The following is a 24,267-nucleotide window of genomic DNA, read 5'->3' on the forward strand; positions in this document are numbered from 1 at the left end:
CTTTTTGTATATACTTAACCAGAAAACAATAGAATCATTGTTCCAGGTGGATCCGCACAAGGTATGCGAATTCTCTGGTAATTCTTTTGCTGTACATACCATCATCTTCCACCTGCTTCAGATACTCTAGAATGGTTAATTAGAATTGGGATTGATCGTCTTCATTAGGAGGATTCGACATGACGGTCAAGGGATGATGTCAATCGCGCTGATGTTGAGTTTTGACAAACCCGAGAGCATGGACCTGCACTAATTGGTGAGTTAAACTTTGTTACATAATTGGGTAAGAGAAAGGTAACTAATAAAGGGGAAAAATGGATAGAAATTCGGGAAAACGAGATATGAGTCTTATTTAGAATTGGCGATTTCTGAGATACCATATATTCCTAGCCTTTTAGATTTATGGAATGCAAGATGAGCTGAGAAGGATGGACAGGGACTTGAGGATACAATGATAGATACCTCTATACAAAGCATCGTTCCGTTGTACATAAATAGGAGGTGCATGTCATTTAAACTGTAAAATCTGAGATAGGGGATGGAAGGCGGGGATTTGGTCAAACATACAACCTGAATTATCATCGTATACAACAGGGCCAGTCACAGCAGAAACTTTCGAGTATAAAATCTCTGAAAAGACCCCCTTGCTTTTCCTCTTGTCAAATACATACCTCTTTTCCAAGACTTAATATATTTCCTTCAGCCCAAAACACTACCAATAAATTACCACTACTTGCATCTACTCAGATGCAGAATGCATTCAAGATCTAACGTCAAGACCGGATTCTTCGTCATCTTAAACACTCATGGCCGCAAGCTCCCTCAAGAATATGTCAATAACCAGCAAGCAGATGTTACCATCCACTGTGGTGACCTCACAAACGAATCGAAACTCGACAAATTCAAATCTACAATCCAACTTCTCAAACTGATCGATGCACCCTTAAACTCATCGTCGCAGGAAATCATGACATCACGCTAGATGCCCCGATGTTACAACAGAAGATCTCCGAAGCAAATAAGCCCTTAGATCCCACGTTAGTCAAGAAGGAATACGGTGACTACGAGAGGCCAGGAGTCTTTTTGTTTCGGCTGAAGATTCCGGTATTTCCTTGCTCGACGAGGGAACACATCGTTTTGTTTTACAGAATGGTGCGCTGTTAACAGTCTATGCAATCCCCTACACCCCATCCCTGGGAGACTGGGGATTTCAGTATCACCCTGAACAAGGACATATCTTTTCTATAGATAATGCTGATATTGTCACTACACACGGACCACCCAAGGACGTTATGGATTATACCATATCATGGGGTCCTCGGAGTTATTTTAGGCTGTTTCGCGAGCGAGGCCACGAGTGCACTGCTTCGGACATGTTCATGAGCAATAGGGGGCGAAGCTTGTGACATGGCGTACGAAGCCCAGCGAGAAGCCATCACATTTGACGGATGTCGATAAATGCAAATATGTTATGATTGAAAAACTCTCAAACCTTGATGAGAAGGTTGATAGTAATATCCAGAAGTGCTATCAGACAAGTCATTGCTCTGGAGATGCTAATTTATTGCAAGTTAGTGGCCAGTCCCTCTTTGTTAATGCTGCAATGGAAGGTACAGAATGTTATCTATGCAACCGCTGCGATTGATCTTGAACTTTCTACGAACATGTAAATTAATAAGTCGACTTTGATTTTGTCTGTATATAAGAGCTAATACGACCAGGTGCATTCTTACTGCTTACAACATACGTATTTATAAAAGATGTTCGCACTATAATCTCCTTCATGTTCGCAGTTTTATACTAGAGAGACTTCATGCAAAGACTTAAAAACTTTCCCAATTCACTCACCCGACAGAAGAAAGAAAACCAAAAACAAGCTGCAAAATGGAAACATCTCCTTCACGAACATCCTAGTATTTTACCGTTAGAACTTGCTCAATCCTGACCCGCATGATATGAAACAAACAGTTAGGCCTCGACTTTTTTTTTTTGGTTTCGCGTTCAGACACATGTAGTCAGGCCAGAAAAGCAACCATTAGTCAAAGCAGTTTATTGACCATTTATAAGCTCTGTGGCCATCTCAGTATGACGGACCTGATTCTAAAGGAGAAATGAACCGAGAATACATCAACAATCACGGATCCACTTGATGTCGACAAGCAGACTGGCCATACTATTGAATAATATAACTCTTTACTCGTAGCACAAGGTTTTAGCTCTGAGATTTCCATGGGTCTGTAGAGCGCTACGAGAACCAATCGAAGTGGTAGTTGGGGATGTGCGCTTGCAGCTTGTGACGGCATCAACGTTTCATGTCGGAGGAGGGCGGGAGGGTACTAATACTGTGGTGTTGCCTACATTAGTTGCTGCTTAATTTCTGCCGAAATGTTTGACAAATGGACGAACAGAGAGGACAGGTAGATGAAAATGCTATTTATATGTACTCCGTAGTGGCTGCAGAAATGCCCGCCAACTGGCTATATAATGGTTGCCTTGCAATAGATCACAAAGAATATCGTAAGAATAATCGGTTATTCCGCCAACATACCACATATTCGGGTTCTGACATTCCCTTCCCGCAGGTGTGGGTGGTGTTGAGGCAGTGGTGATTTCATGATTCCCATGACGTAGCAGTTTCCCGCACCATATCGTCATCGCCGCCCTCCGGGCATCCGCCCTTTAAAAGATTAACCCAACCATCTATCCCTGCGATTCTAGTCGTTTCACAAATCGGATGAATACTATCACTATCTATCCCATCGGGCCTTGCTTCTCTTCGGTAACTGAGAGTGCTTGATTTGCGCCTCGCGTCGATATCTCGAACGAACGCTCCACTCCAAAAACACCCTCAAACGCTAGTCTAAGCTGTCGAAATGGCTATGAGAGGAATCCAGCTCGGCCTGCGGGCGTGGGAGGCAAGTAAGCCCTATGCTTTTCAGCACAGTTGATGAACGAAGGCAGAGCTGGATGGCTGACGGTTGATTGTTTGCGACTAGTTTGTTTGGACTCTTCTCGTTATGGCTCTGATCGGTAACATGATCGCTCAAGCCTTTGCCGGAAACCCTGCCACAGTTAACTATGCCATGTTTGTCTCGGCGTTTTCGATGTTCACACTGTTTTACTTGGTCCCAGCTTCATTCAATGAGGATTGGGCGATCCACCCAATTTTCATGATTATTCTGGATATCCTGAATGCAATCTTCTTTTTCACCTCGGGTATTGCGCTTGCGGCCAAGCTTGAAAGTCACAGCTGTAGCAATGAGGTACGTGAGATAGGCACGCAGTTTTCAGTTTTTTCCCCTGGTGGTCAAGATCGTGATCGGTGGCGGAGTGCTTCCTGCTAGTGACAAACAGCCCCACTGAGATCCACTTGGTTAACGGTTTCGATTATCTAGAACTATACTCTCCATAATGAGATCACCAATGGCTCTGTACATCGCGAGAAGCGTTGCCGTGAAGCTCAAGCATCTACAGCTTTCCTCTGGTTCGCCTGGGCTGGATATATGGCGTCCGCTGTCCTTTCATTCATGATGAGTCGCAAAACTGGTGTCAACCTCCGCGGACGTACTGCTCCCCATCGTGGGGCTCGTCCCAGCATGACTCAAGTTTAATTCCGGGGTTATCCCAAGGCATAAGGTGAGATTACCTTTGGAAGGTGACAAAAAAGTCTGAATGTTCACAGTTTTGATGCAGGGAAGTGTCTACGGTGGTTAAACCGTCATACATGTCCGGATCCCGGAAAGTGTGACGCGCAAGCACAATTGAGCAAAATCGAAGACACATATCTCATGGCACCTAATTCTATAATAGCTACATGATATGGTGCTAAATGTGGAATACGAAAGAACTATTGAAGTGGAATTGCTCTTTAACTTCATTTATTTTATGGGAAACTTGAACGCCGGTAATGTTAACTAATATATCAACGGCCTATATCATTTGAGATGGAGTCTTCGGAACCTGTGTCTGTTTATATTGTCGTTCTGGCAACTGCTCGAACATTGGGATATTAGGAAAGGTTGGTATGGAAATTGTCGGGTGATTGATGGGCGAGGGGAGAATTTGGGGCTGTGCTTCTTTCTTGTTATATGCTTAATAGTATAATATTCTTTATTTTATGTGTTTGTACGATCTGTCTGAGTGCCTGTTCAACTGTACTGTGATCGTATGCTCGGAGCGTACTTGTCGTCTTCGAAATGGTGAACTACTCCATCCTTTCTGGCCATCCAAGATCAAAGCAAACTAGGATAATTCACTATACGCTCCTTATACTTACTTTCAGGTTTCAAGAACGGCCCTAGATCTTATTAAAAATATTGGAAGCACTAGTCTACTATGATACGCTGATATATTATGTCATAGCACAAGAAAATCTTAGGAATCTTCTAATTTATTTAGTTCACTAGATTGGCAAAATAATTGCGAATGGGGCGCAGTATACCGGCTGGATAGCGACCCATTTGAATTCTACTATGGCGTTCGAGTGACTCTATATGTATATACAGTCCGTTTGATGATGTTCATGGATTCACCTTGTGGCTATTGGTACATAATGACAAAGAAATGGGTAGGTAGCCACAGCATATGAGCCATTCCAGGCTATTGTTACTCTCATTGTATGCATGAAAAACCACAATCTCGATAGATACCTATAAGCCACTCTGGAGTTAAACTCCACGTGCATGGGTGGTCTTCCTGCAAAATACATGCCATTTGATACACAAATGGACCTCTAATGAGATGGGTGGAATAAATGGACTGAAAGACATTTACTGAATGTCTTCTGATGTATTATTGCCTAGACAAACGCCCTTATAGATATTACGAAGGATTCTGACTGGACTGGTACGTAGCGATAATCCAATCTATTTCTTGGGAGAGATATTTCTAGCAACTCGACAACGCCGCACCTTGTTGATTCTATCTAAGCGATACGGTGATCGTAATGATTTTCATGGACCAATGCCGACATATTCAGGGGAATTGTAGGTTGGAGAAGACGGTGAACTTACCCCGCAGATGCTGTCGGGTAAGCTGTTAGTAAGGGGGAACCATTGACTTCATTCTAGTGTCCGATAAGAGGGAGTCATACTATCATCAAAACTTAGCAAAAAGTTGAATATTTGGTGTGATACTTACTCGTGTTCCTGACGCTGTAAAGAGGGGTGCGGGGCAGATGCGGCGGTCCGTGCAAATAATTTCTCCAGAGCCGCGTTTGGGCTTTCTTCGACATTGTCCACAACACCGTCGGTTCTGTGGTCTTTTTCCTCCCCACCACCCCCATCCACTTGCACAATGGCAATTCAGTGAGCATGTAATGTTTTAGTTTCTCTAATAATGCACTGACCTATCTCCCTAGCTATTTGATTCTGTTGTCCCGTCAGGGGAAAGTGGTATGCCCTCGTCACCCACCCGATTCCCGGAGGATGGCTTGAGCTGACGGACTGACCGAATGAAATTATTTCAGCGCCTTGCCAAATGGTTTACTACTCTCTCGCCGAAGGAAAAGGCCAAGATCATCAAAGATGTGACCCAGCTCGTTTTGTCTCGTCGCACCCGCATGTGCAATTTCCTCGAATATAAGGGTATTGCTCCCTTTTCAAGTAACACTTGCTTGGCATACTTGAATCCAAATCTAACTGCTGTTCCCTACAGATACCAAGGTTGTCTATCGTCGTTATGCGTCCCTTTTCTTCATCGCCGGATGTGCATCCACCGACAATGAATTGATCACCCTCGAAGTCGTGCATCGATATGTGGAACAGATGGACAAGTATTACGGCAACGTCTGCGAACTGGACATCATCTTCAACTTCCAGAAAGCCTACTTTATCCTGGATGAACTCTTGCTGGCAGGTGAGATGCAGGAAAGTAGTAAAAAGAATGTTCTTCGGTGTATCAGTCAACAGGACAGCTTGGAAGACATGGAGGTGAGTTGACAATTATTGTTTGCCTGTTTTGATTTCAAGCAACTAGATACCCTGGCATTGCCTTCTTTACCAACTATCTTATCGCCGCCTTTTCTTTTTCTTTTTCGTCTTCCACGCTACTATCCTTCTGATTTCCCTGGTCCTCATCCACCCCTTCCCTGAACCCAAAGGTCATATTTCAGCAATCCTAACCCCCCCCCCCCGGCTCATCTGATTAACTCACTGGATTATCCGGGCTCTGCACACTGTTATGTCTCGATATAGGCTAATGTGGCTCCGACCCCAGGTTGAGGAAGATGTGGTTACGAAGCTCATGTAGCGCACTTTTATTGTCAACACATTAGCGTTCCTGTGTTTAAGTACTATTGTTGGAGGTTCGATATTGGGAATCTTCATGTTGGACAGATATATCGGCGTTGGACGTACATAGGCGTTTTGTTACCATTGCGACCTCAAGACTAATTAATACTACTGTGACTGTTTTCAGGACGATCAGGAAGTTCTCGGCAATCTGGCCAAGGAGGGCCTGATGGGAACAGGATGACGCATTCCTTGGTTCTGTCGAACCTGTGGCCGGACCCGTGAGGGAGGCGTGTGATATCACTGGCTGATTGCCGCCGCCACGTGATCCCCCCCCTCGCAACTCACCATCATTCCATCCACCCATCCCCCATTCATTCATTCATTGTTCATCGCCCTGCTTCTTTCCCATCTCTATATTCCCTGGTATTGTATGTGATGGCCATCAGTGCTGTGAATTTTACATATTAACTCCTCATTGCTTGGAATTCACCGTTCTTGTAGCCACTCCCACTCCCGCGGCTATTGACTCTATCTGCCAGCTCACTCGCTCTCTTATCTTTGATTAGCGACGTCACAAACGATCTGGAATCGCCAACCACGCCGCATTTTCTCTCTTCAGCCTCTTGTCGCGCAGTCTAAAGGACTTATCTCCGACAACCTGCGATTCTCCCGCCTTCTTAACCGCGAGTTTTGGCCGCTCTTGCCAAAGATGAAGGTTCGCATCCTAATGTTGGCATCTGATCCTTATGACCCAATACGTCGACTAACATGCCTACCTCACTAGTTTCTTCCCCTTCCTGAGATTGAAGACGTTACTAGTTCGCTCAATTTCGACACTGCTGATTGTCACATCCTCGGAGGATGTGACCTCTACACGACCAAGGCGGCCCGAGCTGATCGCAAGCTGTACAAGAACATCGAGCAATCGCTAGAGGCCCAGTATGAATCGGTACTTCGTTTGTCGGCATCATTATCACCTCCGAATGCGTCAGACGCTGCTACTTCGCTTAATCTGTCTCGTTCTAGCCCCTTCGGCCCCCTGAGTGAGCATTCGAGTCGTCGGACTTTCGCGTATTTAATCGCAACGTTAAATGCAAGTCATCCTGATTATGACTTCTCGCATGTTTTACGTCCCTCAGATTTCCACCGCGAACGGAATTTAAAGAGGGTGATGAATACGATCGACACGACCCTTTTCAATCTGCGGCCACGTGAAGCTATCGATCTTACACCTCCATCGCCCGTTACAATCTCGGGGTCATACAATGCAGGCGCATCTTCGACGTGGGGACCACGAATGTGGAGGACAATTGACACGCAGATGTCCCTTAAGGAGTGCTCAATCTATACTTATTCACCGGAGGAAGATCCCTCGGATGCTGATGATGGTGCAATATGGAGTCTCCACTACTTTTTCTTCAATCGACTACGGAAGCGAGTTTGTTACCTCTATCTAAGGGCGATTCCGATTCTTAGCCACACGCCAAGCGAAGGTGTTGTTAGCACACCGACCGCAAAGAGAGCGTTTGATGACGGGTACTTAACACCCGACTTGGGATCAAGCAAACGTTCTCGCTACTGGCTTGGGGATCGAGCCGACCTTGAGGGACAGGAGAGTGAGAGTGATGACGGGCACAACGAGAATGATGAGTTTGAACCTTCACGTCCAGTGGTGGATGAATATGATAATTATTTGCTCAGCGACGAAGAATTCCGATCCAGGTCCGGTAGCAAAGGGACCGTTCGCGCTATGAGTGAGGAAATTGCTGACTCGATGGAGGTTTAAATTCGTACCCTGTTACCGATCGCTACTGCTCTACTTGCTGATTATTTGTCCTCAGCTGTGTATAAGTTTTCGTTCTGTGGCGTTCATTTTACTGTTTTGTTCCTCTTATGCATTCAACCTGCAGGGCGTTGGGTGAGTGTCATGGGAGGCATCGGGCTCCAACATTTTATTGGATTTGATGTTTTCCCAGATTGTCTTAATGGATATGGTGTTGCATTCCAGACTCGGTGCGGTACTCCAGAGAATGTTCTAGGAGGCGTTGAAGTTCTTATTCAGTTCATGTATCTTTAACGATTCTTTAATCCATACATAATGATTCAGAGCCTTCACTTATGTAATACTGAATGGAACTAGCCAGGAATGTGTTGCTGTTTGCTTGACCGGGCCATTGATATCGACGCTCTGGACATGCGCCAATAATGGTGGTCCGTGCGTGGCATGGAGAAAGCTGTCCGCTCCGTCCAGGCCAACAGTTCTTCCACTTTATTCCCACTTTTCCAGACCCCCATCCAGTCATCTCTTTAAACACTATGGCAGATGAGGAGGAGCGCCTTAAGGCGGAGAAGCTTGCTGCTGCCAAAAAGAGGGTATGTGGTGAAACCAGAACCACTGCTGGGCATATTCCTCATTCAACAACTGACACCCCTAACTATGAATGAAACAAATGCAGGTTGCCCAACTCCAAAAGCAGAAAAAGAAAGCCAACAAGAAAACTACAGGTGCAGATTCCTCGAAAGAACCCGAGTCTTCCAAAGACGTTGAACCGCCGAAAGACGCCGCCGAGGAAGCCGCCACAACAGAGGAAAAGCAACAAGGAAATACCGAACCGGCGCACGACAATGTAGAGCCACAGCCCCAGCACGAGGAATCGCCGGTTGAGCCCATGTCCGAGGCTCCGACTTCCCCTGAGCTGGAGAGTGAACCCCAAAGTGCGGCTAAGCTTGATACCCAACGTACGTCCCACGACCGCCAGCCATCCCTCTCGATCCAGTCGAAAATGCGATCGTCGTCGTTCCGGAGAACATCCGTGTCACAGGGAAGCGTGTCTCCTTCTCCGTCTGCGGCAATGAAATCGCCCTTGCCTCCGTTATCTGCTGATGGTGACTCCGTGCATGAGGTATATCGGAAACAGTCGACCCGGATCGAAGAGCTCGAGAAGGAGAATAAGCGATTGGAGAAGGAATTGGAGGACGGAACAAGTCGCTTGAAGAAGACAGAAGATGAGCTAGAGGATCTTCGTGAGGCGATCGTGGATGTGGCGGAGTTAAAGGACCAGCTTGAAAAGGCAGAGCAGAAAGCTGGAGAGACTGATGAATTGGTAAGATGTACTCTGAATTTATTTGGCGGAAAGTTCGATGTTACTGACTACAGTTGCTGCAGAAAGCCGAAATTGCGTCCCTACAGAGACAGAACTCGCATCTCCAAACGCGAACGCATCGTAGCAACGCCAGTGTTTCTCCAGGTTCAGCAGAGTCGCCACCGTCAGACCTAGTACAACAGCTGGAGTCAAAATCTGCTACTATCGAAGCAATGGAGTTGGAAATATCGAATCTTCGCGTGCAGATTTCGTCGCAGACTACTTCTAGCAGGGCGCGTGAAACACAAATAGCAGCACTAGAAGAGAAGCTCTCGCGCAGCGAGGCCGCTCTTGAGAAAGCACAGAACGAGCTTACTGATGCCAAAGCCTCCCTGACTCGTGCTTCTGAAAAGGCCGTCAAAGAGGGCGTAGACAAGACGTCCACGGAAACACTGATTAAAAACCTAGGGTGGGAGATCGAGGGGCTAAGGGAAGAAAAGGCCGAGGCGAATAAGAAAATCGAGACACTTGACAAGAAGCTACAAGCAATGGGCAATCTGCATAAAGAATCGGAGGCACGCCATTCGGCTCGACTTCGAGAAAGCGAAAAGACAGAGAAAGAGGCCGCCGTACTACGAAAGAAACTAGCTAGTGTTGAAAACGAGAACCTCCGCCTGAAAGAAGAGCAAAGCAAGAAACGTGAGGTATGCGGTGGTGGTGGTGGTGCCGACGATGATGCCATCGACGAATTAGAAGATGAAGAGCGATCGCGACTAGCTCGTCGCATCCGCGAGTTGGAAGGCGAGATCTTCGACCTGCGTCGCGGTGTTTGGAAGGAGAAACGAGAGGAACTCGGCGGCAGCGGACAGGAGCCCAACTTTGCTCCAGATTCCACATACAATCCCAACCATGCTGCGAACACATTCGACGACGTCGACCTTGTTGGAGGGAGTCCCGAGCACGGCCGTCGCCGCAGTATGGCACAGCAACAACACTCATCTTTCTCAACTGTGCTGTCCAGCGGAATTGCCGCATTCACAGGAGGCAGCAACTACGGAAACCGGACCCGCGCTCCATCGAACAAACAACATCCACCTGCAGGGGGCAGTCTGGAACTACTTTCCGAAGAGAGCCTCGACGACGAATTCGACGAGGCAGAGTTTGCGCGCGCACAGGCCGAGGAGGAGGCACGAAAACGTGTCGAATGGGTACGCGAGATCAAGTCCAAGCTCAAAGACTGGCATGGTTGGCGGTTAGATTTGGTGGACAGTCGAGCTGGGGCCGAAGGGGCCGGGGTAGGCATGGGAGAGATCTTTGAAATTTAGAATTCATGAAATGAGCTTTAGCTTCATCAAGTTTCGGTCGATTTCCCTTTTCTTTGTATCATTTCTATGCATGTCCTTTGGTTCGACTGGATGCTATGAATCGAACGTCCGCGGCAGGGGAGATGCCCCTAGAATTGTTACTCCTACAGCTGATTTTGCCTCTGAAATTTCCACAATTCATGTAGCCGTTTCCTGATAATCATAATACGTATTCATGCTTAAACCAGTGAATGGATATCCATGGGCAACTAAACAACAGAAACCAAATTTATGCCAAACAAGTGTATAAAAGCAACCAGAATGAAACAGAACACCAAGACCAGTGTAACCCCGAATTTAGAGAAAAAAAAAAAAAAAAAAAGTAAAAATAAAATAAAAGTAAAGGTAAACCAAAACAGTTTCAGATGGAAAAACTCACTCTTCCGCGTAATGTCTTCCATTCAGCACACCCTCGGACTTTCTTGATCGCCGTCGGGTTAGCAGTTCACTTGCCCATGAGGAAATCTGATACAACCAGCCCCCCGTAACAATCACACCGGAAATGGTATTCACGAGCCGGATAAGGAGAGATAAGAAGCTTGTCCGTTCTTCACTGATCATAAGCAGCACCGGCTCAATGTTGTATTTGAAGAAGATGCCGGGGACCAAGAACGGGCTCTCGGGCAGTGCATCGGACTGGCTAGTGGCTGCGTATTGGTTGGTGAAGACCAGATTCTTGTTGCTACGGTGTTCCTTCTGCGAGGGAGGAGAACTGGAGAAGATATCCAGGCTGCGAGAGCCCTTGGAGTAGATGGTAGGGACAACGGAGAGAAAGTACTGGAATTTATAGTAGTGAGATTCAGTGGCGGCGATGGTTTTGTCGAGTGGATTGAGGAGGGTTGGATAGTGAGGACCGAAGGAGAGCTCGGTAATCATATGGGAGAAATTGAAAGCTAGTTATGTTTAAAATGCCGTTAGTCTTGGTCTTTGTGTTACTGCAACACGCATGGTTATGAAGAAGGGGAAGGAAAACCTACAGGCATGATCCAAGTGCGGAGCAAAATCTCGATATCCATGTCCCCTCGCAGTGATATGGAAGTCCCCTTGGACCTTATTTCCCTCCAGGCTACCATAGATACGACACGCATCGACCGAATCACTTCTGCGCAGCTTGGGGCCCTTGGGAAACTTCTTGCTGGGATTGCGGCGCACCTCACCAAGCACGTGGTGCACATGTGTGTCTTCCTCCTGCTCAGACAAGCGGTACGTGTCCTCATGGCTGAGGGTTTGATATGCATTAGGGCCACCGGAGCCGTGGTTGCGCTTATCCATCCACAGCTTCCAGCTCGTTTCTTCCTTCTTTAGGAGTTCACCAGCGAGAATATGGTCCCCTGCTGCATCCTGGATGTTGACGTGTAGTGATTGGCAGGCCATGTTGACGACAATGTCAAGGTTGAGCTGTAGATCATGAGAGACGCCTTTTTCGACACTGAATTGATGATTCTCGGTGCCCTGAAGCCATGCGCGGAATTCTGTGAGGCAGAAGATGGTGCAGATGGCCAGGATTAGGACTGTCCATTGTCCGCCGCGGCGGGAGGGGGTTGTATACGAAGGCTTAGTTTTAGCTAAGGAAGAGCGGGCAGGTTAGAATGAATTGAGTGCTGGATCTCTTTTAAACCGCATATGGAGAACAACTGAACTTGAATAGCACGGAGAAAGGTAGGATAGACGTACGAAAGGCATCGAATGTTTTCAAGCTGCCCTGCGAAACGGACTTTTCCCCGAATGCATCTTCATCTAGCCCTTGCGCTGAAAACCCATTCATCACGAAACCGTGTCAGAAAAGACAACAAACAAGAAAGATCAATCAAGGCATGAATAAAGCCGTGGAAGGGAATGGGGGAATCCAAAGGCGAGGATGTATGTAATGGAGCTAGCTTCGGCCAACGGAGTGGAGAGGGAAGTTGAGGCCAAGTAGTCCACATCCCGTGCTTGTCGCAGCCTCCAGCATCTTCAGCGCTCCACACAGGTGACACTCCCCTACTTACTGCCTACGTCGATCTCTACAGGTTCGATTTGGTTCATAAGAATGTATATATATGAATGCTCCAACTCTAACATCGCTCATAATTTGTTCTCGCAACCTTCCAAGATCATGGGTTGAAATTTGAACAAGTGAGGTAACAGAAGATAATAATAAATATACATCTGCTGCTGAGAAAATGCCCAGATAGGTAGGGAGAAACGGAATAATGCAATGTGTTTTCAAAAAAAGGTATAGTTGCAAAGGAGGGACAACGAAAAGAAGACATGCATGGACAGAGCTTCCAGAGTCGTAATGAAATCACAGGCTTTGAAATGACAACGAAAGGCAATGGAAAGACGTCATGGAGAAACATGAAGATGTTCAATGTAAGGGTATAGGATGAGCCTCGTTTCGTCCACCTCTTTAAAATTCGGAATCAATCATGACACGGGGTACAAAATCGCAGACATTCCCGACCGGTTTATGCAACTGGATAGTCAAACAATTATTATTATTACAGATATGCAAGAAGTGAAGGGGGCAAACGAAAGAAATAAAAATATCAGACGGTTCGAACCGCTCTATTTAGTCCTCTATATGCTGGTTAGTGGCCGCGTCCTCGGTCGGAGTCGATAGTCTTGCCGCTCACCAAGCTTGTGGCTGCCGCCGCTGTAGCAAGGTCGGGCTTTCCACTGATGCTCCTCGCGGAGACACGAGGCAACGCCGACCCAGGTGCTGCCGTCGTGGTGCTGGTACCTCGTTTTGCAGGAGTTGAAGGCTGTATACCGCTCACAGTAGAATGCCGCTTGCCAATAGGTGGCTTGACCGGAGAGTTGCCGGAGACATCGCGGCTACGAACAAAGGCACCATTCTTGAGACTTGTTGCAGGGGGCTCTGGGAGCGGTCGACCTGTCGACGGGTTGGAGAAGAGGTTTCCTCGTTTGGCCATGGAATTTGCTCCCGTCGTGTATGTTCTAGGCCGTGATGGCATTTTGATCCCTGTGATAAACTCATGTCGAAGCGCATCGTGCGGATTGAGACGACGGGCAGGGTCCCAACGTAGGCAACGGGAAATGAAGTCAAGGAAGGCTTCATCGTCACATTTCAGGGACTGCTTAAGTTCCTTGGAGCTGGGACGTCGACGACGACCCTTCGATGAGACCGTCAGCCTCGGCTTGCCCAAAGAATCGAAGAATAATTTCTTCCGAGTACTCTTCTCAATCAGATGTTTCTCCGGAGGGCCAAACACCTCCATGATACAGGCAAGCTGCTCCTGTTCGTTTTCTCCAGGGAAAATTGGATAGCCAGTGAAGAGCTCAGCCAGGATACATCCGACACTCCACATGTCAATTGGCATGCCGTATGACATGCCAAGGATAACCTCTGGGGAGCGGTAAAAACGGCTTTGGATGTACGTGTATACTTTCTCGTTCTCGAAGCAGCTTGAACCAAAGTCAATAACCCTAATCTCGGAGCTCATGGGATGGACGAGAAGAATATTTTCCGGCTTCAGGTCGCAATGGATCACTTTCTTGGCGTGCAACAGCACGAGAGTACTAAGCATCTGCTTAGTAAAACGGCGAATGAGTTTGAGAGAAAACCCCTTGAAGTCATGTGCTTTGATGAATTCATAAAGGTTCATCCCGAGAAGTTCAGTAGAGATGCAGAGATGACCACGGAAGTAAAAGCTTTGGGTAAAGTTAACCACACTATGGCGTCGGTGAGGATCCCATTCCTTGAGCTTCTGAAGGAGGTTAACCTCGATCAGGGCCTGTTGGTGGAATCGCTTTTTGTTACGGATAATCTTAACCGCAACCAGGCCACCAGTTTTGTGGTCCACACATCTCACGACCTGACCGAAGCTTCCTTTGCCTAGAACATTGATCACTTCATATCGGTATGCAAGATGGTCGCCAATCACGATGTTATAGTCACCACGGTCATCGTCGTAGCCAAAGTTCGCAGTCTGGGCATTCAGGTCACCCACATGTTTCTTTGCATTCTGGGTACCACAGAAATAAATATCCTTGAAGTCGATAATTTCACCACGCTCAAAGATATTCAGATTAGCCATTCTCAGAGCCTGCGCTGGATTTACACGCTCTTTTGGTCCCGATTTACTACGCAGCTCATCCAAGTCTCTAGCGGCGAGCTCGAAGTCTTTGCGTCGACTACCTAGCTTTCGCATCTCATCGTCAGCAAGCTGGATATCGGAATCCTTGACGGGGTCGACCGATCCAGATTTGGACCCGGCACTTGACTTCGCGGAGTTGATAATCGTATGAACGGGCAGAAGAATTGAGGCGGCAGAGCGATGTTGCGGGGCGTCGCTCTCTCCAGACTCGTTCGAGGGGGTTGGCTCCAATGCAAGACTCTGCTCGCTACTAAAACTAGGTTTCCTAAATGCCGGATTAGTCGTGTTGATAGAAGATTGCCGTCTTGACTTGAGATAACTTGGCTTAAGAGTAGGGCTCGTATTCTTTGTTGACGATGCTAGGTTGCTCCAGGTTGCAGACGCTGGAAGCTTAGGAGGTGGCATTGGGTCATGCTTCGTAGGGTCAGTAGTCATCACATCGGGAGCCTGCTGGGTTCTTGAAGTGCTCCGCTGTCGGGGCAACACGATCCTATTTCGAAGGGAGGAACCGGAAGTGCTATTATTGTCGGGATCGGACGGCGTTGACAGCTGGCTAATGGTTTCTGCATTGGAAGAGAATGCAGAGGATTGGGTCTGAGGGCGAGGGCCGGTGAGCTTGTATGGTTGCGATGCCTGAGGAGAATAGTCTCCACTGGCTTTCTGGCGAATATAAGTAAAGTCGCTGCTGCTCTTCGGTAGTGTGTATGAAACAGAAGGCGAAACGGTTCGTGCCCCGCCGGCGGTATTTTCAAACGATGCAAGGGCACTAGAGCTACTGGCAGTCCTGAGAGCATGACTTGCGGATGAGCTAACCACGAAATGAGCGGTGCTGCTTCTAGCTTGGGTTCGTGGTGCCGTATCATCTTCATCCTGGAACGCAAAAAAATTTGCTTTTGACGCGGTCAAAGGAGTACTCGGCGTCTTGGAAATAATTTGGCCAGTTGGTGTGTGTGATTTGGCATCTTCCTCTCGCTCACGGAGCGCCTCAATCTTGGTTGTCATTGGCGTCCCAAGAGGCAGCAAATTCAAAGGCGGCAGTTTGAGTGGTTGCAAGCTCTTTTTACCTAGCCCTGCCGATGGTTTGGACTTGGCTTCAGGTGTTTTCATGGCTCGCCCATCGCCAGATTCTAGACCGTCATTGTCGGCTGTACTAGCTGGCGCATTCGTGTCCGAGTCCGCATCAAATCTAGGCCTCAAGAGATGGATGTCCACAGGCAAGCTCGATTTGCGGGGAGCGACGTACTTTGGAAGGTCAAAATCACCTTTGGGCGACTCATAAGCCTTAGGAATTGCAGGAACAGGGGGAACCTCCTCATCTGCTACTACGTGTTCCAAGCGGGGCTTGGGGGTTGGGAGTCGGGACGAAGATGAAGTCTGTGAAAAGCGCGCTTGCAAAGACCCTTGGGAGTTTCTCGCAGAGTTGTAACTGGTGTTGGATGATAAAGAAAAGCCGGAACTATAGGACTTCCGGTTTGGATCTGGTGTAGTTCTGGTTGACGACGGGGTTACGCTCTTTCGGGGAATCATTGAAGGCGACGGAGCACCTGAACGAGGGCGAAGCGGCATAGGGTCAGTTTGGGTTGGTGGAGTATAAGGTATTTGGTGCGTCTGAGGTGCCGTTGACATGCGCTTCATGCGCCGTGCATCAGTGGGACTTATTGTGCGAGCCCCAAGGCCTGTCGCATGTGGTGGCATAGCTGACATTCGTTTCGATGACGAGGATGGAGTAGTCGTCGATTCAGCCACACTTTTGACTGGTGTCCGCACCGCATTGGTGGACGACGATCGAGAGTGATCTGGGACCCCGGAGGTAGGTAGGAGATTTTCATGTGGCTCCCTCCTTGGGGGCTGAAGCGACTTGGCTTTGATGTTTCGTGCGCTTGCTGTTAGTCTCATTCTATCGGAAGAGCCGGCATCAAGCTGTTGTCCTCGTGGACTGAGGAAGTTTGCTTGATCGACCCGAGTCGTGTCAGCGCTTGCTTTTCTGGAGGACAAACTCTGCCGCCTTGCAGATACAGGCGCGGGGATAGAGCCTGGACCTATCGATTTGCGAGGGGCTCGCGATGCAGCAGTATTCGTACCACCAGTTTGAGCAAGACTCTGGCGACGACTCCGGCAAGCTGTATATGAGCCAGGTGTGCGAGAGGATGCCACATCGGTTTGATTATTTTGGTTAGAGACACTTTTCCGCCGGACGGAATCACTTCTCAATCGCCCAGAAACCTCATTTTCGTGGCTAGTGGGCCAGACATTGTTTGACTGGGAATCGGACCCTGCACATCCACCTCGGGGCATTGGAAAGTGATTTAAACTTGGTTCCGCTATAATGAATTCATCAAAATTGACTGGTGCGAGAAATTCTGTACTATCGGGTGGTGTTTGGTTTGGTTCCATTTTTGGGAAATTTCCGATGCTGGTAGATCGGAGGCTAATGCGGGTGTTGTTGCTTTGTGTTGAGTCATTTGTGGAATCAATTGACGAGTTACCGGAGTGAAAGAAAGAGCTAGACGGGTTGCTATAGAAGGGGCACAGGTTAGAAAATGTATAATTCCAGTGGCATAAACAATAATTTTGGGTAAGGGGCGTATCTGTTGGCATATCAAGTGGAAAGGAAATGGAGTGTGGGAATTGTGAAGGACAAAGAAATAATGAAGTCATCAATATGCCTACCTTCTACTAGAGGGCTCTTGCGGTCGCGGACCCTGTGGTGCCTTCTGATCTCGGATAGATAATCTCCTTCTGCTCATTACACTTATCCGGGAACCTGGTCCGGCTTTTGGAGGGTGGGAGGATGCTTCTGACAGGAAGGGCGTGGAAGAATGCTTCTGTAGTCGTCTTCGTGTAGGTCCTTCTGTTGATCACCGCAAGGGCTGTTAGTCGCAGTCATCCACGTATCACCGATGACTCTCGCCTGCGCCTTACCTCTTGAGCATAAGTCGTCATTTCGTGAAGGACTGGATGATTCCCACTGATCTATACGCGGCTTTCCCTTCCCTGCGTTAGGCTGCGACAGCTTCTCTTGCATCATCGACGTCCATGTAATCTCCTGACGAGCAGAAGACGGACCTAGGTTGAGGTTTGAAATTTGAAATTGGCCAGGGATCCAATGTGGTATCCCAATCGCAATGGCATTTAGGAGTCAACGGTCTCTCGCTATCCAAATAAAGGAGAGCCTTGACCAACACCGTTGCGCAACCCATCAATGGACGCTACCGGTCCATTGCGGGTCGAGAACAGGATTGTCTGTTCTAGGTAGTTGATAAAATTTTTGGCCACACGAGAACCTCCGGAGAACCCAACGAATCGTGGTTTGCCAATGCTGTGCGAGTTCAGAGGGGTGGACAAATAGAAGTATCAGCGTAGGAGAGGACGGTGGTGGACAGAGGAGAAACTCTGCCTGGGGCAGCAGTTCCGGTTAGCTTGCGGGAGCAAATACAGTGCTGGCAACAAGACAAACGCGGAAAGAGGAACACACAGAAAGTTGATGTGCACGCGAGAGAGAAAAAGAGGTCCGTGGTCGCCCTCTAGGGCCTGGCAGGAACAAAAAGCAAAGCAGGGAAAAAGAAAGGAGAAAAAGAAAAAGAAACGAAAAAGAATAATAACAATAATAATCAAATGCGGTGGAGTCTTGAAAGAGACTGGTAAACAAGTCTGCCGTTGACTCTGGACTAAAACGTATCGCCAATCCCAAGGCCACCCCCCCTGCTCCTTTTGTTGCAAAAGATTCCCCCAATTCGGCAATTGTTGCTGCAAACAGCGCAAACAGAGCACTTTTACAGTGGAATTATACCCACTCACCTGATCGGCGGTATGATAGGCGTATCAGCTGTATCAACCATGCGTTTTTCGGCCATTCCGTCCCAACCCTAGGCGTACTGGATATTACGACCAGCATCAACTTACAATAACTTACTTTTGCTCGGCTCTCCGCCTGCCTGCATGTGCTTCCCGCTTGCGATCATCCGAGATCCTCGACGACCTTCGCTATCCGCCACCGGAAATGCTTCATTCCTTCTTCTCTTTTCTCTCTGCAGCAGTGGTCGGCAGTCACTATGGATGATTACTCTCCAGATGCCATCTTCAACCGCAGTGAACCCATCCAGGTGACCTCTGTTGGGCAGCAAAGCCATGGGTCTACTACTGAACCTACAACGACGGGACGCGAACGATCTGTCTCCGGTGGTCATCGCTCTTTACAGGACAAGTTATTTTCCAAGTATGCTCCTTCCCTACTTCACACTTTGTTTCTGCATTTAGGAACCAAGAAAATGCTTGTCGCTCCTTTTGTTCTGACGGGGTTTCCTCAGACTCCTTCAGCAAGTCATCCCCGCAGAAGATGTCGATGATGAATCGGTATCTATCGGGCTTGAGGATGCGGATGCCAAGCGACCTGCCTTCAGTTTACCCCTGATGGCCAACAACTTTCGCAGATTTAATGCCAGGTATGCTAAATGATTCCAGTATGTAATACGAGGACGACTAAACATTGAGATCTTTATAGAATTGGAATTGTATTTTCCTTTCAAAACCAGCTGGAGCGCCTGCTTGGATGGAAAAAATCGTCCCATACGTTCTCATTTCTCTTTGTTTATTCTTTTATCTGTCTGGACCCCCATCTTCTTGCTATTATTCCCATCGCAGCCGTTCTCCTTTTCGTAATGGTGCCCGCTTTTCTTGCGCGACATCCCCCACCACCATCAACCTCTACATCTAGCATTACTCCATATTATTCGTATCAGGGACCCGCACTAGCGCCTGCGAAGACAATCAAACCTGCTTCGGAGACCTCGAAGGATTTCTTCCGAAACATGAGAGATTTACAGAACGTCATGGCCGATTTTTCTGACATGCACGACGCCACAGTCTCTGTATTTGGGCCTCTAACGAACTTTTCTAATGAGAAAGTGTCTTCAACTGTCTTCCTTCTACTTACACTTGTAACAGCTTCACTTTTTGTGACTGCGCACCTTCTCCCGTGGCGGTATATTCTTCTTGTTGGTGGCAACGGGGCGATCCTGTCCAACCATCCGAGCCTCCAAGGAATTCTCCAGGGCATTGCAGATGACCTGGCTGATCAACCAGCAGATCAAGCCTCTAAACATAATGCTGGAAGGAAGGATGCTTCGGATATCCTGGGATTACCTCCCACGCCATCTGCAACTATGTCTTTGCTGGGATCATTAACGGATATCTCTCTGGACTCATTTGCCGAGGAGCGTGAGGTGGAGATTTTTGAAATACAGTATAGGTCTCTGGCGCCTTACTCCGAATCGCAATGGGAGCATTTTATTTTTAGTTCGATGCCCTATGATCCTCTGTCACCGTCTCGTATTGCAGGAGTCCGGCCCAAGGGATGCCGGTTCTTTGAAGATGTTCACGCTCCTCCAGGCTGGGCTTTTAAAAATAAGAAGTGGGAGCTAGATCTGGACTGCCGGGAGTGGGTCGTCGAGCGTATGATTACTGGTGTTGGGTTCGAGATTCCCAGTGCCTCTGAAGATAGTATGACAAATGATGAAATTGGGGGATGGGTTTGGGATCTCCCCTCATCCTCATCAGTCAGAGATGAGTATGGTGTGGCCACTGCGTTGGGATATGATGATTTCGACCACACGGACTTGAATTCTGCTTCGAGCAAGAAATTCAAAAAGAAAGGGAAAGGGCGAGTCTCTCAAGATTTTGAAGAGAAGGGGGGTATTGGGCCAAATGTCATGGGAGAATGGAGGAGGCGACGATGGATTCGTATTGTACACCGGATAAGCATGCCAGCCGAGAAGGAAAAAGACCGAATCCTGGATAATACTCAGGATCAGTAGTCTATGCAAGCGCTGGCATTAGATTCAATGTATAAATTCAACTGGACTATTCATTTATTCTTTCTTACTTTTCTTGTTTATATGGAAGAGGCTTCTATAACATCCGCTGTATACCATATAGACCCTTAAATGCTGGTAAACAATTTTGCACCCTGATATCCTGCCCTCACGGTGCTCACGAAAGCCCTCCGGAACTGAACTCAACCCTTTGAAAACCTTGGGCTCGTTACCCTTGATCGTACCATCATCCAACCACCCCGGTAGTTTCTCAAACTGTTCACTAGCCAGCTCATGGTCGTGCTTGGACGCTTACATAAGTACTTTTGATGAGTTCAATCCAGATCGCCAAATCCACAATTCCTAAACTCCACAAGGACAACTCACAGGCCAATGGAACTTCCAATAGTTAAGCTCTTTCAGAAATGCTGTCCAGACCAGTACATCCGTGACATGGATCTCCGGAGCGACATTTTCTGTGTGAGCTTTCCCACGCCGCACAGTGCACAGGTAGCCTTCACCTTGAATGGATTTCGAGGTAATCACTGATGATGTTTGATTCCCGATCGTGTCGAATACATATTTGATATCTGGAACGGCGGCTTTGATTTCCTCAACGACGGAATCATCCCGGTGTTGGGCCGTAAAGCCGTACAAGGTCTGTATGACAAGGACTGCAAGTAGAGATAACAGTGAAGCCATAGATTGAGGCAAGTTGAACGGTGTACAAACCAACACTTGCTGTTCCATGTGCATGTTAGATAAGAATTTCATCTCACTTGGCATTGTCTTGAAATAATAAGTAGAGAAAACTGGAACATACAGCTACCACTCAAACTAGTATACTGGTTCCCGATGCATTGCAGTGATCCAGCCCAAGACAGTCTTTCGGATACAGTGCTAGCTACGCTGTAGCTGCCGCAAGAGGGACGGTGCTGGCACATTCTCGGGAGAGTGTCTTGGGCACTTTGAAGCACAGTCTTTCACTAGCCAGGGTATACTGGGTGTAAGCAACCAGTCCTTCGATATCACCTAGAATTCCAAGACTAGTAAGCGGGTGATCTTCGAAGATTGGTACAATAGGAAATTGATCTAGGAGATTAACATTCCCGTACCAACCCAACTACAATATCACCTTTAGCGATACGACGAACATCGTTCCCTAGTTCAACCAACTCGCCGACAAAATCGCAGCCCAGGACAGCGCCGTCGCCAAAAGTATTCGCGTCAAAAGATAGAACTACAAAGTGTGAGCCTCTGTGTATACATTTTCTCACAATATGGAGACGGAGAGGGTTAAACGCATCTATATCATCAGTTGGATTCTGGGCCGCATGCGACAATTTCACAAGGGCCTGTCTGCTCCCTGGAGAAGGGAGGGGAAGGTCCTCTTGCATTAAATTGGGCGAATGGCCTTCGGGTATTTGCACCACGAGCGAGGTATTCAAACGTTCTCCCATGTTGGCTTGAATAATTTTCAGCATTCAACTATGCTGAGTGTCAAGCTGCGTGATTCAAGTGCTATATTTATTCCTAATATATGCATAAATGGCATCATTTGGGGCCCTCCAATGATTACAAATTCAAGTTGTTGTTCATTGCCTCCACCGCTATGGCCTATGGACCTCGTCCGTATAGGTAGATATGTACATGTGTAACTGGTTTTAAAGGCTTAGGCAGCCATACGTAACCGGTGGTTCCACTTTATTAAAGTAAGGGCGTGTTAGTAGGTGACTGGAAAGAGTAAAATATCAATTGACCACAGGTAGTGTTACAAATGCAACTGTTAATGCCTTAATGGGCAAATGGCAGCGTCATCTACGAAATATTGGATTCTCCAGAACAAAATACAGTATACAGATTTTCTTAGTGCCTGACTAGCCAGCTGTCTTTCAAGTCCCTGATTGCCTTAGCTTCTTCCTCTTTCCTCTTAGCCTATCCACTTTTCATTCTTTCCTCTCTTTACAAGCACTACTGTGGAATTCCTGCTTACTTTCATACTGCCTGCAGGAGATCAGAACATGCACTTTGAAAGGTACTTTACCGTCAAAGTATCCACTTCTGACTTGAGAAGCGTCGGGATTGGACCGGAAAGAGAGGCGTTCCCCCATTGCTGGAGATTACCACAAAGGCATGGTATACTGTAAATATCTGTACAATATTCTGAAGGCTCGGGGAATACCTACCACGTATTGGTCAGTGGATTCATCTTGTTCCCCTATGCTAGCACTAATAAGTCAACATCACACTATGAAAGCTGGTTTCACGCGCAGGACTGGGCTCAAGCGACCTCAATTTCAGAAGTGTTCGCATTGAAATACCTTGACAGGCTGCTCATGAGTTCTTAAGAGCATTTGCCACCTTAACAGTGAGAAATAAGATAAATAGCTGTGATTCTCATTAGCAAACGCAAATAAACCTTGACCCCCTCATCTAATCTTGTCTCCTGAAGCTGCAGACTCTTATAAAGAGCATATAGCAATGGACCTCAGCGAGCTGCGGAAGCTGCATTTGGGAAAGTCAACAAATCAGAGGCTCGAAACCAAGGCTCTGACACTATTTTCGCATGCTAAGAGAGCCCAGAGCCAGGGGTGCATTGAAGAGGTGACTCTCCTCCTATTTCATTGCAGGAAGATATTGATACTAATGCTATCTAGAAAATATAAGAGAAGTTATACGAGGCCCTTGTTTCGGGGAAGCCCTATTAATTTCCATAAGCATGAACGATACTTCGGTGGCTGTGATATTTCTATCAATGGCTTAGCGATTGCATTTATTTGCGGCTTCGAAGCAGATATTGCTTGTACTGATATGGTGGGACTGTTATTGGAATTGGACGATTACCTGCAATTGCAAACTCTGCGCAATATATCAGCAGTAACATGACCGTAAAGGACAAATATATTGCTCTAGACTGATAAATAACCTCGGGCGAATCTGCTCTGCATCTGGATAGATAACTGGACTGATGGGATAGTAAATGAGTTCTAGGGACTAATCAACAACTACGTATTGGCAGACCTGATACTTTCTTTGATTAGATTGAATTGCATGTATACTGAATATATGCCACTTCTGCCCATACCGTTCTCCAAGGAAAGGAATATTGGCGAAAGCAATTACAAGTTGTTGAATAAAACACCTGTATATGATATGGCCGATGAATATAGGATTCAGTGTATTATGAACTCCTATAGGATCTTCTAAGAAAAACGCAACTAATCTGGCATTCGGCTTCTAATACAACATGCCAATCTACAATACAAACTGAGTGTAGTTTTATTGATGAGATATACATTATATTCTCTGTATAGGATGCCAATTTGCAGTCCATCCAGCACCTAATATTAGCATCTGATATATGTATCCACCATATTCCAAAATAAGGCCCTTCTAATATGTTATTGTTGAGATGTTAAGGCCATATGAAGTGCTATTTTATATGCAATACATAAGGTGCGTCGGCTTACCAGTTAACTAACAAACTAACCTACACAACTAACATATTAATAGTTAACTTATCCTAGTCAACTACTTAACTAGTTAGTTACCAACCTGCGCTTACCTAATCTGGCTAACCTACGCTAACTAGTTATGTTGTAGCAACCCGTTGCGGCGATCGTGCCGAGACGCCGACCGCTTTGCAGCGAAAGGACAAGATGAGGGGGAGGTCGATG

General features: G+C 47.1%; 10 protein-coding genes across 10 annotated transcripts; 5 read left to right on the forward strand and 5 right to left on the reverse strand.

Annotated features, from left to right (window-relative positions):
- Positions 1 to 3,017: 3,017 nt before the first annotated feature.
- Positions 3,018 to 3,611, forward strand: ATNIH1004_010844 (MARVEL domain-containing protein; the record flags this gene model as incomplete). The annotated part of the gene is made up of 2 exons (XM_033575412.1): positions 3,018 to 3,263; positions 3,396 to 3,611. The coding sequence occupies 2 exons, from the start codon at positions 3,018 to 3,020 to the stop codon at positions 3,609 to 3,611; spliced, it is 462 nt and encodes a 153-aa protein (XP_033421267.1).
- Positions 3,612 to 5,295: 1,684 nt separating this feature from the next.
- VAS2 (AP-1 complex subunit sigma) lies at positions 5,296 to 6,249 on the forward strand (the record flags this gene model as incomplete). The annotated part of the gene is made up of 5 exons (XM_033575413.1): positions 5,296 to 5,306; positions 5,360 to 5,393; positions 5,468 to 5,585; positions 5,656 to 5,930; positions 6,217 to 6,249. The coding sequence occupies 5 exons, from the start codon at positions 5,296 to 5,298 to the stop codon at positions 6,247 to 6,249; spliced, it is 471 nt and encodes a 156-aa protein (XP_033421268.1).
- A 693-nt stretch (positions 6,250 to 6,942) lies between these two features.
- Positions 6,943 to 8,019, forward strand: MAF1 (RNA polymerase III-inhibiting protein MAF1; the record flags this gene model as incomplete). Its single annotated transcript, XM_033575414.1, has 2 exons — positions 6,943 to 6,948; positions 7,018 to 8,019. 2 exons carry the CDS (start codon positions 6,943 to 6,945, stop codon positions 8,017 to 8,019), a joined length of 1,008 nt encoding a protein of 335 aa, XP_033421269.1.
- A 530-nt stretch (positions 8,020 to 8,549) lies between these two features.
- ATNIH1004_010847 (uncharacterized protein) lies at positions 8,550 to 10,641 on the forward strand (the record flags this gene model as incomplete). Its single annotated transcript, XM_033575415.1, has 3 exons — positions 8,550 to 8,606; positions 8,690 to 9,337; positions 9,400 to 10,641. 3 exons carry the CDS (start codon positions 8,550 to 8,552, stop codon positions 10,639 to 10,641), a joined length of 1,947 nt encoding a protein of 648 aa, XP_033421270.1.
- Positions 10,642 to 11,055: 414 nt separating this feature from the next.
- Positions 11,056 to 12,445, reverse strand: ATNIH1004_010848 (uncharacterized protein; the record flags this gene model as incomplete). The annotated part of the gene is made up of 3 exons (XM_033575416.1): positions 11,056 to 11,573; positions 11,658 to 12,245; positions 12,355 to 12,445. 3 exons carry the CDS (start codon positions 12,443 to 12,445, stop codon positions 11,056 to 11,058), a joined length of 1,197 nt encoding a protein of 398 aa, XP_033421271.1.
- Positions 12,446 to 13,231: 786 nt separating this feature from the next.
- On the reverse strand, positions 13,232 to 17,174 carry ATNIH1004_010849 (putative protein kinase; the record flags this gene model as incomplete). Its single annotated transcript, XM_033575417.1, has 2 exons — positions 13,232 to 13,237; positions 13,296 to 17,174. The coding sequence occupies 2 exons, from the start codon at positions 17,172 to 17,174 to the stop codon at positions 13,232 to 13,234; spliced, it is 3,885 nt and encodes a 1,294-aa protein (XP_033421272.1).
- A 358-nt stretch (positions 17,175 to 17,532) lies between these two features.
- Positions 17,533 to 18,634, reverse strand: ATNIH1004_010850 (uncharacterized protein; the record flags this gene model as incomplete). Its single annotated transcript, XM_033575418.1, has 3 exons — positions 17,533 to 17,846; positions 17,960 to 18,099; positions 18,579 to 18,634. The coding sequence occupies 3 exons, from the start codon at positions 18,632 to 18,634 to the stop codon at positions 17,533 to 17,535; spliced, it is 510 nt and encodes a 169-aa protein (XP_033421273.1).
- Positions 18,635 to 18,832: 198 nt separating this feature from the next.
- Positions 18,833 to 20,593, forward strand: ATNIH1004_010851 (PEX28-32 family peroxisomal membrane protein; the record flags this gene model as incomplete). The annotated part of the gene is made up of 3 exons (XM_033575419.1): positions 18,833 to 18,996; positions 19,088 to 19,222; positions 19,282 to 20,593. The coding sequence occupies 3 exons, from the start codon at positions 18,833 to 18,835 to the stop codon at positions 20,591 to 20,593; spliced, it is 1,611 nt and encodes a 536-aa protein (XP_033421274.1).
- A 166-nt stretch (positions 20,594 to 20,759) lies between these two features.
- On the reverse strand, positions 20,760 to 21,346 carry ATNIH1004_010852 (uncharacterized protein; the record flags this gene model as incomplete). The annotated part of the gene is made up of 3 exons (XM_033575420.1): positions 20,760 to 20,767; positions 20,836 to 20,893; positions 20,978 to 21,346. 3 exons carry the CDS (start codon positions 21,344 to 21,346, stop codon positions 20,760 to 20,762), a joined length of 435 nt encoding a protein of 144 aa, XP_033421275.1.
- Positions 21,347 to 21,494: 148 nt separating this feature from the next.
- Positions 21,495 to 22,050, reverse strand: ATNIH1004_010853 (uncharacterized protein; the record flags this gene model as incomplete). The annotated part of the gene is made up of 3 exons (XM_033575421.1): positions 21,495 to 21,682; positions 21,726 to 21,830; positions 21,858 to 22,050. 3 exons carry the CDS (start codon positions 22,048 to 22,050, stop codon positions 21,495 to 21,497), a joined length of 486 nt encoding a protein of 161 aa, XP_033421276.1.
- Positions 22,051 to 24,267: the final 2,217 nt, after the last annotated feature.

The sequence above is a fragment of the Aspergillus tanneri genome (assembly GCF_003426965.1).
Source record: "Aspergillus tanneri strain NIH1004 chromosome Unknown AapTan_8_pilon_pilon_pilon, whole genome shotgun sequence".
NCBI lineage: Eukaryota > Fungi > Ascomycota > Eurotiomycetes > Eurotiales > Aspergillaceae > Aspergillus > Aspergillus tanneri.